Genomic DNA, 16,619 nt, shown 5'->3' on the forward strand with positions numbered 1-16,619 from the left:
AGCATTGTTATGGCCCTTTAAACTTGGCTCAACCAAGGGCTAACATAAAAAGACACAAAGTCAGATCAAAAGTTTACAAAGATATTACACATTTATTTAAAATCCTGCATTGCAAAACAGGGACTGATGGACACCCAAAATAATACTTACGACCAGCCCATCTGAAACTTAACTAATAACAGCAACAAAAAGGGAACACAACTGTTCAGTTTGGGTGTTTGGGAGACAATGAGCTGCCAGAACTCTCAGGTGATTGACAGGTGAGGCACTTTAGACCAGCAGAGGTCAGCAAAGCCACAGGCACTACAACAGAACAAAGTAAAGACAGAATTTCGCAAAACGGCAATTTTCATTGGCTCATAAAACCTTCATTTTTTCACTTAAAAAAACGTACTATACTTTCCCATGTCCGTATAGGTCCAAAGTTCACGTGTAGATGTTTTCGTGCATTTTGATCAAAGAGCCTGGGAGGAGATTCATTTTAATTGATTTTCATATAATTCAAAATGGCGGGTGATCTAGAGGTCAGAGGTCAAAAGTAACAGCACGGAACTTCGGCATGAGGAGACGCATATGTGTGTCGAGGTTTCATTGCCGACGGTCAAACGGTTCATGAGCTATGCGTGGTCAAAGTTTGCATTTTCAATATAGCGCCACCCTTTGGCCAATGGTTGTGGGCTTCGCATCCTCACCATTTGGCATGCCCCTCTACCATATCTCCAAATTTCGGGAAAACCGACTGCACGGTTCAGCCGGAACTGCTATTTTTGGCGGAAGAAAAGAAACTACTTTCAGGACTGCTTGGTCCTTTAATAACTCAAAAACAGTTAACCAGTTGATCCAATGATGAAGACACCAAGCCTAAAATGACTCACCGATGAGTAACAGAGGGCTAGCACAGGAGTGTAGAAGAATCACCAAGAGGAATCAGAAGCTGCTCCCATGCTGGTGATGTATATGGAAAACCACAATTAACACTAATATAGCTTAAACAACTGTTTAGTGTAGTATGACATTACATTGTCTTTCAGTGGGGCAAACATGTCAGGACACAGAGGCTAGGAATTTCAGAACAGGGCTTGATCAAACAAATGGTCGGGGGTTTGCTGATAGCAGGCCCTGCAGGACACCTACTGTTCTTCCTGTGCTTGCTTCCTGGTGACCATATATGGAGACAATTTGGACAATGTTGACCACTTTAGACTTCAGGGGGGTGGGGTAACCTGAGACCACCTTTGCATCTGTTGTTATCTCTGTATAAAGACTCTAGTAAAATGCCTATCTGTGTGAGTGTTAGTCGAGCCGAGAGGCTGTCGGGTGCCTGCATGGCTCAAGCCATGCAGCATGTATTTTGTACACTCTGAAAATAAATGGAACTCCGGAAGAACTTTCATCTGCTTGCCTGTGCTTCTTCATCCATCTATCTGTCTGCAGGACTTCTAAGTCTTTACGTCTGTTTATGGGCTATAGAGAGAGAAAAAGCAGTCTCTCTCTTTGTAGTAAATATACTTCACTGGCAAACATTTCGGAGCAAGGTATATTAAATGTTTTTTGCGATTTTTTAAAGTTTAAACAATAAAAAGCAAATCAATTAATAACAATTCCAACTAAATTGCATAACTAAAATGTACTGTAATTAAAAAAATCTAATAATAATAATAATAAAAGCAGATCTACAAGCGAGCCTGTATATCTGCTATTTTCACTATAGTTTGGGTCCCGAGGCAAACATTTGGGAACCAGTGTGTTAGATCATTCACGTTCATTTCAAACTCTTCTTATAGTATTCTTTGTGCTCCAGAGGTCAACACATTTTGTTTAAAGATGTACGTGTGGACACTATGGAGCCTGCTTCAAAGCAAAAGTACCCTCAAACTCTTCCTTTGATGTTCCAAAGCAAAGAATCAGCCTGTGTGTGCCTGCGTGCATACCTGTGGTTGTGTGATGGAGGGTGGGGAAGTCAAATCATCAATAGGTGTTTGAGGCAAGTAAGAGGCAAGAAACACATCAGTGGGTAAAGAAGAACTTTTCCAAAGTCATAGCTTAGTTATTTTCAACTTGGTGTCCCAATTTTTAGACATGTTTATACTAGGCCAAAATTTCCCAAAATGTATTTTTTCCCCACAAGTTATAGGATAAGAAACACTATACAGTAATTCACTGAGTTCACAATTTTCACAAACAAATACCTGAAATAGCAGATAATACAGTAAATCTCACTATAGTGTCACATCTCAACAGCCAAACTCAGGGACATTATGTAAAAAGCCAACCTGAAAAATATGTATTTTTTGAGTGGTGCAACCACTCCTATACGTAGCATTGTGTGTCCCTGTGTCCCTGCCTGCCTGTGTCCCTATGTTCGAGCACGTAACCAAATAACGTTGGTTGGTTTTTATCACAAAGTGTCACTGTTGTGCTAGCCTGGCGCAGCCACACTAAACCCGCCCCTATTGCATATATGCCCCGAGGTCCCACGCAGCCCAGCGCAGTGGTATATTAGTATCGCAACGCGAGGCTACTGTTGTGCAGCCTAATACACACACACACACACACACACATATATTAACTGTATGATGATGTCGGGTGTGACAGTACAGTACAGTACAGTACAGTACAGTACAGTACAGTACAGTACAGTACAGTACAGTACAGTACAGTACAGTACAGTACAGTACAGTACAGGGACCCCCTGGGGACCCCCACACTGTGCGCTCCCACGTTGCATCATTATAGCCGTGTGTGTCTCACATCTGGCCATGCGCATCTATATCACCTCGCTCGCTCATATCATATGCTTCCATTCATTGCGACTGCAGGTCACAGTTACTATGAAAACCAGCAGGAAGCTGTCACACACTCGCTTCCTGTTACTCTCTTGCTCTCACACACACACACACACACACACACACACACACACACACACACACACACACACACACACATCTTGGTGACGCTATAGGTTATAGATTCATGGCCCGTCCCTTCTCGTGGACCGGTGGCAAATGTGCTGGCACCGGTCCGCGTACCAGTGGTTGGGAACCTCTGCTCTATACAGCTAGTACTCAGTACTGGATAGATGGAGTATAGGGACATCTGGGCACCACAATGTAAAATTGGCTATTTTGTTCAAAATTATAAAAAATAAAACATTTTGGAAAATGTTTCAAGATTAGAACATGCTTAAACATTGGACAGAAGGACTAACATTTCTACAATTTCTACAAATTACCACACAAGCCATGTATATCATCCATTCATTTTGGGCCATATAAGCCATTCAGGCTGGATTGCATTGTAATGCACTTCGGGAACCCAGTTTTAAGAGAGGAATAAAGACTTTCCTTTTTCACAAAGCATTTGATTAGGTTTTTAGGTTTTTGGTAAAATCCTACAATGCTAATGCAAAATGATTCGATACCGATATTTGCACAAAACGATACGATGCAGAGTAAAACGATACATATGTTGCTATTTACATATTGATATAGTTTGATTGTTGAAATTAAAATAGATTTTGCGATGCAGTCGTTGTATTGTTACACCCCTAGTTTTCAGCCCTAGGTTTCCATTGACAAGAACAGCAGTTGTAATAGACATTAGTTAGTAGCAGTAGACTCAGTAGGCAGTTGGCACCTCGACAGAGTGCATATATATATATATATATCTATATATACAAGTGAGAAGTTGTACCCAACCCAGGCAAAGGGACCCAAAGTCACACACTGCATACATCACTGACACGTCACTGACACACTGCAACACACTACACTCACACGGCAGGACGTCACACACTTACCCTCCGCGTCGTTCGGCCGCTATCTCCTCATATCGCGCCGAACGCCGACCCTCAACACCACTCGCGGAACATTACTCATTGCACTGACACCAATGTTGCCTCCCTTCCACACCCACGCCGGCATTGTATCTCTTCACAACAAACAATATCTCCCCAAGCACCCACACCCCCGCACGCACACACTCACATGTTGCCAGGTCTATGAAAACAAGCCCAGAAAAAATGCCATTCAACACGCTACTTACAACTCGCTTAAAATTCGCGGACCTGGCAACACTGCATCCCGTGATTCCCCTCTTTTCATTGGCTGCCGCCAACATTGTTGCCACGTCTATGTAAACAAGGCCGCAAACCCTCACTTCCTACAGCCTACAGCCTATACTTACACACACTACCACTCGCTTACAATACGTGGACCTGGCAACACTACATCACCCCTTCCCAATGGCTCAAAACCCCACCACGTGACCCACGTGGTGGAAACACTACCGGAAGTTACACAGTACACACACACACGCGCGCGCGCACACACACGCGCGCACACACACACACACACACACAGTGGCGGCCGGTCCATAGGGGGCGCTGGTGCGCCGCACCACCATGCACAACCCCTGAATAAAACGTGAATAAGAATGACTGAGAAAAGTGAGAAACGAAATCTGCAGCCTGTAATTTATTTAAAATTAGCAATCCAGAAACGTAAATATTATATAATATAAGGAACCACTAACCAAAGGCAGTGATTAAAAGTTGTATTATGCTGCCACGTTGTATTATGCTGCCATGAAATGTCAAATGTTGTTTACGTTGTGTGACGTTTCTGATTGGTTACTGAGTGTCACATGTTGGTGCCTACTCACACACACACGGGCCACTGTTGCCAGGTCTATGAAAACAGGCCCAGAAACAAGCAAACAGACCCAGAAACAAAGCCTTTCACCACGCTACTTACACACACTACAACTCGCTTACAATTCACGACCCTGGCAACATTGTTCCCCGTCTTCCACAACACACACAGTCCCACACACACACACACACACACACACACACACACACATTCGGACTTGGATGGACAGCGGCGCGATTACATACATACACCGTTTAATTCATGCAAACACGACAATTGCACCACCAGTTTCATTAATGTAAACACGACAATTGCGCGACCCGTTTAATTAATGGAAACATGACAACTGCGACGCACCGAGGCGCATGGATTCTCTGTGTGTGTGTGTGTGTGTGTGTGTGTGTGACTGTGTGTGTGTGCGTGCGTGCGGGGTGCCTCTGAATTGGAGTGTTTATGTCAGTCAGCGATGCGATCCGTTGATATTCAGCCAGGAAAACAATCTAAACATTATATACTAACGTCAGCATCGGGCACATTAACACACACAAGCGTTATTAGTTGAGTTTTCTTATTGAAGTGCCTCTGAATTGTAACCGTGTGTTTATGTCAGTCAGCGATGCGATCCGTACCAGCACCAAACGCACGGACTGGAGAGAGGCGAAGTGTTTCTCTCCCTTCGCCTCATGTCGCCCTCATTGTAACTACAAATATTGTTCCCGAACAAACAATGTTGGGTCACTGCAATCCGCAATCCAAAAGATTGTAGCCCTACTATAATGCAGTCAAGGTCCCCCAAAAAATATACTACAGTATGTTCTGCTCCATTCTCAACATCTTTTGGTCTCCAAAAACAGTAACTTATTGTAAGTAAACAAAAACAGTAAAAAGCAGTTTCATGTCTGCTTATTTTCATTTACATTAACTTTCTTTGATGTGAAAATACAACAAATAATAATAATACCCATCCGTTACTACATGTCAACACACACACACACACACACGCTTGCCAGCCACACACACACACACGCACACATTGAACAGCCTGCCGGAAAACAAAAGTAGAAGAAGAAGAACAACAACACACCGCACACTGATTCTAACTTGGCTGGAGAGCGCCGCGATTACATACACAGTTAAAATCATGCAAACACCAACATTGCGCGAACGACTGCGTCAACACCTGGCGTGGAACAAACGGGACGAACCGAGGCGCATATATGGATACGAACAACAACACCAACACTACACGCACACGAGCGCACGCGCTACAACACAAAACAGCTGCATACAACGCGTGTCACTGTGGACTTCTGTATCGCAACGCGGGGCAACGCAACTCTGGGATGAGCGGGCCGAAGGCCCGCGAAATTCTAGTATATATATATATAGTTTTATGCTAATACTGTAGCACTTTGAGGTTTGTTTCAAATGTAAAGTGCAATATAAATAGCATTTATTATTATTATTATTATTATTATTATTTATAGACAAGAAGTTGAAGATAAAATTTAGTCTGATAATGATGTACCGTGCATGTTAACATCATGTAGGCTATAGCCTACTTTTTACATTTACTTATAAGACCATTTCCTACTAAATGTTTTAACCTTTTGGTCAAAATAACCAATTTTACATCGAGGTGATGTCCCTATAGTGCCCAGTCTGCCCACCTAGAGTGGCAGAATTAGATGGGGTAATAATTTCGGTGTGACAGCGTAGATGGCGATACCGTTACTGTTTCGCCGGCTAGGCTGCTACACCGGAATTGTTACCCTATCGAATTATGCCACCCCATAATATAACCTCGGAAGTGGGTGTTTAGGGACTGGAGTCTCACCACCACAGTCGTCATACTGGTCAACATCATCGACATACTTGGGTGAGCCTGGCAGCTGGGATGAGATGAGGCTGACAAGCGTAGAACCGCTGGGATCCTTACAAATCTGAGGACGAAATTCAGCCACCATTCACAACGCGCGCGGCGCAGCCCAGGTCAACATTCTGTATTTATAGAGGAGGCGAGGGCGATTATTAGAGGCCATCGTCGCCAAAATGATGGAAGAAATAGACAGATTCCAAGTCCCAAGCGCCGTTCAGGAGGGGGAAGAGAATGAGATGCAGGCTGATCAGTCGGAGATGCAGCCGCTCGTATGTATTATTGTTTCATATTTAATTATAGAGATGATGAATCAGTGCTGGGCCTTTATAGTTATGAAAACGACCCTATGTTGTTGCACCCCCAAAAACACGATACAAATATAATTGATGATTGTTTGAACGAGGCCTAAAGCTATTTGATGATTCTACACTGGCCATGCGTCTAAAGATAGGCTAATAAATAAGATTATTATTATTATTATTAAACCCCACCGAGACACACCATAAACCAGAACAAATTAAATGTGCCTTTTCATAATAATGATCATTATTCATTTTCTTATAGGTATGAACGTAAGGTAGGATATAGGCTGTTTGATTTGTATTTTTTGTGGGGTGGTTGGAATCTGCGTAGTGAAGCCCAGCATCATCCGTCATGTCTAGGTGAAAACAAGCGAGCATCCTCCTCCTCCTCATGTGATGTCTCACTAGCGACATCCTCAGCTGCATCCCCATATTAGCCTATAGTCCAGTGCCGCTCAAACTTTTTCGTGTCAAGGACCCCCACATTGAGATGTATTTGGCCGTGGACCCCCATCTTCTCTGTTTGGATAGCCATATTATAAAATAGGGCTTTGTGGTTAAAATGAATGATTGAGACTCTATATTAACTCATTTCGCTCAAAGACCCCTGGCCCTGGGCGTCCCCGGACCCCACTTTGAGAACCACTGCCATAGTCTGAATGCTATACATAACATCAGTGAGTTGAGTCCTCAAGATTTTTCATGTCGAAGACATGTAATGTTTTATAATTGACAAAATTGATTAGTCTGTTAACCACTTAACTGTATTTGACTTTGTTGTACAATGTTGCTGTAGAGAAATATCGCTAATAGCCGATCTGCAAGCAATTATTTGTGACGCATTGTGATTATTTAAATAATCGTTCATTAGTCATAATAGAGGCAAAGGCTTTAAATAATTGTTATGTTGTTGAAGTCACATCGCCCGCAGGGTCATCCTTGCCTTAGTTCTGCATGCTCCCCATTGGCTGAAGTGAAGACCTTAGTGGATGGAGATGTGGATGGAGTGTACATATACAGACCTTAGTGGATGGAGATGTGGATGGAGTGTACATATACAGGGTATCTGCACATTTCTAAAGTGACAATGACTTTTATGACCCTTTTAATACCAAATTGGCCAAATTGTCATATATTATGTAAGGCAAACAATAAAGAGTCAAGCTTGCAGTGTGATATTATATTATGGGCACCAGGGTCATCGTGATAATGACTACCAACAGCTGGGTTTATGTGTTACAGAGCAAAGTTTTGTGCAGATTTAGTAGCCTATAACTATACAGGCGTTTTGGGATTGTTAACCTATAATAAAGCCCATATCTGTTCAGATGTCCCATCACTTCATAATACTTCATACAATAGCCTAGGCGTGCCTGTCCGTACAAGGCCTGACTCCAGGCCGGTCTTTGACTTTACGTTTCCTTGTGGATCTATATCTATCAGGTGGATTACATTATGTGAACCTGATGCATTGATACTAGTAGGGATGTGCATGACTGACCAAAATCAAAATCGATAATTCTTCTACTACTATTAATAATGATTTCAATTATTCGACCATACCCACGCTTCTTTGCACATGTAGACCTGTAATGTGACGATAACATTAATAATACCTCTCTGTCTGTCTGTCTGTCTGTCCGTGCACGTTTCCAGGACCCAGCTTCGTCCACAGCCTCAGAGGCAGAGTCGGACCCCCGGGAGGGAGAGCCCGTCACAATGAACTATAAGCCCTCGCCCCTGCAGATGAAGATAGGTACGTCAGAATGATGGCTGTTTATGAATGCACTGTGGCCTCCTGCAGCAGTGGTTATCAAACGTTTTGAAATGAACCCCCATACTGTAAGGACAAAATATACGTCCTCACTTTTTATTCTGCATTTACACAGAGACGCACAGGGCTTAAAGTTCTCCGTCCTGGTGGCGGATTTCCGTCTTGAGGACTTCATATGGGCCATTTATGAGATCAGTGCGGATCTGCAAAACATTTTAATAAGGGGGGTGGGGGGTGTATGACTGTATGTAGCCATTGGCCACAGTGTGAATGACATTAAGTCATCAAAACGCAGCATATACTTGCTACTAGTCAAGAGATCTCTCCAAAGTCCAAACTACCAAGCTTCCATTCGCACTCAAATAATATGTACTCAGAATGCACCACGCGCTACTGAATGTAACCCGACACGGCGACACCGAAGTGTCGGCGTGCCGGTGTCGTGCGCACTGCTGCGCAGACAGTAAATGGCAGATCTGCAAGCTCACAGCGTGTCACGAATGCTACCCGCTGTGAGCTTGTATGCTATATACTGCACGTAACGCCAGTGCGCAACTATAAGTCTGTTGTGCTTCGATTCGATTTCCCCCTGCTATTCTGACTTAAAAGTAGCACAGATTTAATTTACCACTGAAGTTATGGAATTTTCTCCATATGGATCATGGCAGCATCCAAAAGATGAAATTACAGGAATAATGGAAGTCACTGGAGTTCTAAATCGAAAGTTGATTACAACAGGTAGGATGGAATGGAATTATTTTGTTGACAATGAAGGCAGCCGTAATTGACAATAAAAGTGCTTATGTTCGGTTCTCTTGCATTAAATTAGACAGCACTGTGGAACACTTGCTGTGTTTGTCAATTAGAGATTTGAGAGGATTTATTTGTCTCTCACAAAAGTTACCCATACAGGCGTGCCAATGGAAACACTTCGGGGTGGTGTTTCTGTTTCATCTTATCTTTTCTGGACTGTGCTGTCAAAGGCAGTCGCGTCCGACCCTCCTTTAAGTTTCACTAAACGCCTCCATGATTATCGCATGATTGGACCGGCTGCTAGCACACGCAATTCACAGTTCACAGTGAATTGTAGTTTTCAAGGCAGTCGAGTGATAATCATGGAGGCATTGGTAGTGAAAGAACAGGCCTCGGTCGTCAGGGCAGAGCACCTGACAGTGCTGACAAGTAATGCAAGTCTTGACTTAAAAGCCATTTAAGCTATAACTAGGCTAAGTTTGAACTTAGTGTGAGGTGGTGCAACTGGCTCCATCTACTTCCTATCACAGCTGTTTGTTTACACCGATGCAGTCTCTTAAAACAGATTCAGAGCTTCCCAGATTAAAGGTGGTTGCACACTAGACGTGTTTTTCGGAAAACCGATGGAGAAACGCCGAAAAACGCGCTCTGTGTGCAGGGACCTTTACACCGGTGTGAGCCATGACGTCACACGTTTTGCGGTTTCCCCCGTATTGTATGTTTACATGGAGGAGCGTTTAAGAGATTTCCACTCTGGAAGGGGGTTTCACTTTTTTGTGTATTGGCGGCAACGGCCGTTTATAGAGACTGTTGTCGTCTAAACGAGTCCTAGAATTTAGTATTACTATTGTGCCTTTATATTTTTCATGAATATTTTCTTAACTCTTAAAACACTCTTAAACCTGACATCCTTATGTATTTCTTATCGCACACCACACATTGTGATCTTGCCATTTTCACTCTTCATCATACGGTGGTATAGGACGTCGGTGGTTAATTGCTGACTCCTTCATGCATACACATAATCAGAACGATGCTGATGTTAAAATGTATATTGAATGTCCTGGTAATGGTTTGGCCTGCAGAGCAGCAGTCTTTGGACCTCTATGTCCGGCATTGTTTGGGTCCATAGCTAAGCCTGTCAGTCACAAAGTTTTTGAGATAATGGCAATTATTTTGCATAATTGTCCATGTTGAAAATGCTTCATACATTTTCAAATGTTCAATGACAGAAACAAAATATAATCGTTAATCGCACTTATTTGAGTGAATATTAATCGTCAGGTAAATGTCATAATCGTGACAGCCCTGGAGGATTTGAACGTACCATGTCAGACAAGATCAGGATGTCGTCCTCCAAGAATCATTTTCAGCACCATGGACAGCGACAGACATACTGTAGCAGGAGGTTGATATTTTGTTCCTTTACAGTGGCACCTTTTCTAATTCAACCCCTTTATTAACCACATGAACCCTACCGTCTCTATTCTGGGGTAAACATTTGGCAAAAAATATCAGATCTACAAAGCTCACAAGTCTCGTGAGCTTGTTATCCGGCTATTTTTGCCAAAGTGATTTGGCGTAGAGCAGTGGTTCCCAAAGCAGCAGGGGTCCTTGATTGAGTTCCAGGGGGTCCCCAGCTAAATGATGGTTTGGAACCAAATGGACCCTTATGGGTCTGTAACTCAGAGAGTGTACAAATGGAACCAGATGACCCGTTAGGGTCCATTTAGAGTTAAATTAACATTGATTTTAAAATATACATTGGGGTCTCAGAGATAGAAATGCCATTAAATGGGGGTCTGTAGCCTAATGCATATCAAACTGGGGGTCCTAACCTTGGAATTAAACAGGCCATACAAATCTTCTCTCATAGGGGTCCCTGGCATATCTTTTCTAATGGGGGCCGCGTGCTAATTAGTGTCAATTTGGGGGTCCTTGACATGAAAAGGTTTGGGAACCACTGGGGAGAGCAGGCCGGTTATAGAGCCCTGAGTTTTCCCGGTCAAATAGCAGATCTACAAGCTCATACACAAAATTAGCTTGAAAAGTCGTGAAAATTAGTGCATCTTTGAATATATTTAATATAATATATAATAATAATAAAATATAATGTATTTTTTTAAAGCAAACCTTTTTAAAGGGAAACTTTATATATAACTTTATACTTGCAAAACAATATATGTTAATGACGTTTAGAAGATTTAGAACACTTTCCTGGGGGTCTTTATGTGTGTAATATGTGGTTTTAGATATTTTAGATTTTAGCAGTGAGCACTTACTTCCTGGACTACATCAAGGACTATCTAAAGAGGACGAGAAGCGAAGACCGTACGGTGGACGCCATGTTGCTCCATGGAAGGAAAGAAACATGCGCAGTTGAGACCAGGAAGTTGTACATGCCCAAATTTGGGACTAGACTCTGTAAGTCTCTGTGGATGAGAGAGTCAGCTTCTCAATTATTTGATTATTTCAAAGCTTGCTTTCCCCCCATGGTTTTCTACCCAGAGACACAGAGCGGATTCTCCCTTATTGTCAAATCAGATTAAACATAATTCCCTTTTCCAGATGAGCCCACTTCCTTATGATATCATGTACACTACTTCCTCTCATGGAAAAGACTAAATGTCACTGTCCTGGTTAGCAGTGGTGAAAAGTAACTTCAGTATACTGTACAAATACTGTTACTGTAGTACTGCACTTAGGTACAATGTCAAGGTTATTTTAGTATTTTATATTGTTCTATGCATTTATGCTACATCTCAGAGGCAAATATGGCAAATATGTACCTTTTTACTCCACTACAATTGTTTGGTTATTTAGTTACAAGTTACTTTGTAGATTTAAATGATTACAAAATTAACATTAACCAATAAAGCCCTATTTTTTACTTTGGCTATTCGAAAATAGCCAATGTACATGCTCACAGCAAATATACAAGCTCTTGTAGATCTGCTATTTCTGAACACATTTTGAAATATGTTGGAAGCATTCTGTACAATGAGTACATTTAGTTTTGGTACTGATGCTAGTAATGTAGTATACCTTTGTAACATTTTGAATACATGATTTTTCCCCTTGTGGTTGTATTTCCACCTTTACTAAATAGAAAAGCCACCAACAAAGTTAGCCTAATCTTCAGTATCATTTGCATTCATCTCTCCAGTACAGTATTGTCTCTGTCAGGTCCAAAACTCTTTTCAGGATTCAAATTCAAAAACATAATAACTGGTCGGAATAGCGTGTTCCTTCCACGTGCTACGTCTGGCCGGGGAAACTCTCCCCTGTCATGTGAAAAGAAGCAGCTTGGACTCCTCATGCGTAGAAGGAAGCATGAGGTCAGTTCGCTGTCCCCCCCCCCCCCCCCCCCCCAAATTCAAAGAAATTGACAGTGTATGGACCTGCTATTTCCCCTAATTGTCCTAAAAACTAATTAAGCAGTGGTTGATTGAAATAGCTACTGTCTTCTGTGACTGTGTTGGACATTGTTCACTCTTCATCCAGTGTTAATTTCTAAAACTCGTTTGTCGACTACCTTGTTTCACTGACGAAAACTAAATTAAAGCTAAGCTGTGATGACTAAAACTGTGTGTGTGTGTGTGTGTGTGTGTGTGTGTGTGTGTGTGTGTGTGTGTGTGTGTGTGTGTGTGTGTGTGTGTGTGTGTGTGTGTGTGTGTGTGGTGTGTGTGTGTGTGTGTGTGTGTGTGTGTGTGTGTGTGTGTGTGTGTGTGTGTGTGTGTGTGTGTGTGTGTGTGTGTGTGTGTGTGTGTGTGTGTGTGTGCAGAGAAACAGAGGGAGATGGCCAGAAAAGGCTCGTTGAAGAACACCAACACGGTGGGCAGTCCTGTGAACCAACAACCCAAGAAAAACAACGTCATGGCCAGAACACGGTAACTACATGCTGCCCTTAAGTATTTCAGTGCTTCTCAAACATCTCCATGTCAAGGACACCCCCTCACACAAATTTAAGAGCATTTGGCCACACACCCTCATTTCAAACGATTTTGAGCCAGGACTATCTACCAGATACATTATTGTGGCCGCAATATGTTAACACCTGGCGCTAAGAGCCCTGAATTAGGTGTTTTGGGCGTTACAATAAAAAAAAAACAGGGTGTGTTGGGAAGGTTTTTTATTGCCTTTATTGATAGATATACAGTAGCTTGACAGGAAACAGGGAGATAGATGGGGGTAAAGACACACAGCAAAGTTTGTCAGGATCAGGACTCGAACCCGCGACACACTGTCATGCTGGATTACCAGCCAAGGTGCCTATACTACATTTAGTTTTTACTCGGTTACACAAGTAAATATTGTGAAAATAGCCAATCTAAAAGCGAGGCGTTGTAAGCTTGTAGCTTTCTAAATGTTTGCTTCGGTCCTGTAGTATTTGACAATTGTATGTATGTTGTGTTTGTGTTCTCTCTCTCTCTCTCTCTCTCTCGTATGTTGTGTATGTGTATGTGTTGTGTCTCTCTCTCTCTCTCTCTCTCTCTCTCTCCCCCTCTCTCTCCACCAGCCTTGTCGTGCCCAACAAAGGCTATTCCTCCTTAGACCAGAGTCCAGATGAGAAGCCCCTAGTGGCCCTAGACACAGACAGGTAAACACACACACACGAGTATGTGCATGTGCGCGCGCACACACACACACACACACACACACACACACACACACACACACACACACACACACACACACACACACACACACACACACACACACACACACTTGTGTTTTTATCCTCAGTGATATTGTGTCTGTTATGTTATATGAAGGCCTGATTTGCTCTTTCCATTTATCACCAAATAGTTCCATCCATACATGCAAGTCATGCATACATTCATTCATTCAAGTTAAATGAAGTGGCATTGTGTGTGTGTGTGTGTGTGTGTGTGTGTGTGCGTGCGTGCGTGCGTGCGTGCGTGCGTGCGTGCGTGCGTGCGTGCGTGCGTGCGTGTGCGTGTGCGTGTGCGTGTGCGTGTGCAGTGATGACGACTTTGACATGACTTCGTCCAGATACTCGTCGTCAGGATACTCCTCAGCCGAGGTGAGATGTGTGAGGGAACAGGTACAGTAGCTATGCATTCTGGGTAAACGGCACTTGAAGGAGCACGTCACGCCCATTTTTGACCTCATCTTCCACATGAAACAGGTCCTCCCTAATGCTCATTATAAGATGCTGCCGATGCGATGCAAGGGTGCGGTCTAGCCAACACCAACTCGGGACTACTGGATCTCTGCCCTCTAGAGCTGCCCTGCCCTGTAGAGCTCAAAACTCTCAGGGTTTTGAGCTCTACAGTGTTGTTAGCTAAGTTGTCGCGCTGCAGTACATCTACGTAGGTGGTGTGCCTCTTGCCTTTCCTGGCTTTTCCCTGGGTTGGCTCCCATAATGTCAGTTTGCTTGCCACTAGTTCCGGGTGCCTGACGCAGTGTGCTGCCAGCCTCATCCTTCTCTAAAATAATAAGATGAAACCACAAACCGGAATCAGAATTACTGAAAGATAATTCCCAGCGATCAAGGGCATCATAATATTAGGGCCTAAGTACTTCTTGGAATAGTTTGTTTGGTATATCCATCTTTTATTCCAACTCGTGGCGACTGGCAAGACTAAAAACAAACAGGGGTCACCAAAACAAAGCGATGCAGGGTTGTTTTTTTTAATTTATTTTTATCATCCAGTCTAAACCACACCTAGACCGGATCACACAGGCGATTTAGGAACACAGACCAGGCTTTCCTCCGAGGTGGAAAGTCTGGTGACGCGAGGTTACCCAAAACCAAACCAAATTGCCCGCGACAATATACATTACAGTGTTGAGTCTGTTGACTATTTCAATATAATTCAATTATCACCCAGACATATTATTATGCATAATCACATCAGTGCTGGAATCTAAATTTGACTATCGAAACACTGACTAATAACTAAATTACCATTATCTCATTATGCTGCTTTAATTAATTATGTATTCATGTGGGTTACCACTGTTTAATTAGCTAATTATGTTATGATTGGTTTCTCAGTTGCCTAGCACACTGGTTCTCAATGTAGGGTCCATGGGTGCTTGAAGGGGTTCCACAGGGTCCCCCAGTGTGTCATAGGATGACATTTGCAAACATCTTTGAAAATAAATTCCATACATTTAAAACAATATGGCCCCCTCACACATTAGGAGGACAGAAGCAGAGACGTGTGTCTTCAGGCACACATAAGGAGCGGTGTTAGGTTAAAATGAACATCAAATATCTTAACATTAAATCACAGAATTTAAAAACAACAAACTGTCTGGGGTGCACACAAAAGCCAGAGTAGACATTAAACCAATCTGGGCAGGAACCCCTTTTGGTGTTTTAAGCATTCTGTTATACTTTAGCTATCAAGTGCCACGCTACGAGCTTGTAGATCTTTTTTTTTTAATTTTGACGTCAGGCCTAAATGGGTTAAAATGACCCTAGAAATGCTTTAAAAAGAAAAGGGAAATAGCCCTTTAACTTGTCCATCTGTCCCTCCGTCCGTCTCTGCAGCAAATCAACCAGGACCTGAACATCCAGCTGTTGAAGGACGGCTACCGATTGGATGAGATCCCCGACGACGAAGACCTCGACCTCATCCCGCCCAAGTCCGTCAACCCTACCTGCATGTGTTGCCAGGCTACCGCCTCCACTACCTGTCAAATACAGTAACCCCGCCCCCAGCCCCTCAACACACAATTTAACCCCTCCTCCCTCCAATCCTCATCTGCTGTTATCCAACAGCAGCGACAAAGAAGCATTGTTAGAATATTATTATTATTATTATTATTATTACAACAAATTAACGCATTTACTTACATACTACTTTGATGGCGATAATAAATAATGATGGCAAGGAAGATTAAAGGTGTGGTAAGTGATTATTTCTTTGGTTAAAGTAAGTGTTATATGATCTCTATATTCAGTAATCATTGCTAGAGTGTTTGTTCTGTAACAGCGCTCTCCCCGTCTCTACGGCTCTTGAGTAAACAGAAAATGTACGGCATACATACAGACTTTATACAATCAGGAGATAGAACTCATACTGGATTCAAGTGAAATTGGTGAAAGTGATCACTCAAAGAAATGAGTGGAACAGTACAACATTTAACCCATTTAGACCTGAGGACGATTCTTAAAAAAAAATCTTCTAAACTCTAAACAGTTTTCTGAAAAACCTATGTTTCTATGTCAGTCGTTTTCATTTCAAGGACCCCCAGAAATATATGTATTTGGCTGCCGACCC

General features: G+C 42.6%; 1 protein-coding gene across 1 annotated transcript; it reads left to right on the forward strand.

The window, feature by feature from the left end:
* The first annotated feature begins 6,535 nt into the window (after positions 1-6,535).
* On the forward strand, positions 6,536-16,187 carry LOC306933934 (protein FAM219A-like). Its single transcript, XM_079516315.1, has 6 exons — positions 6,536-6,800; positions 8,490-8,589; positions 13,145-13,250; positions 13,880-13,960; positions 14,347-14,407; positions 15,887-16,187. The coding sequence occupies exons 1-6, from the start codon at positions 6,705-6,707 to the stop codon at positions 16,043-16,045; spliced, it is 603 nt and encodes a 200-aa protein (XP_079372441.1). The 5' UTR covers positions 6,536-6,704; the 3' UTR covers positions 16,046-16,187.
* The last annotated feature ends 432 nt before the right edge of the window (positions 16,188-16,619 follow it).

Source organism: Electrona antarctica, assembly GCF_951216825.1.
Source record: "Electrona antarctica genome assembly, chromosome: 12".
NCBI lineage: Eukaryota > Metazoa > Chordata > Actinopteri > Myctophiformes > Myctophidae > Electrona > Electrona antarctica.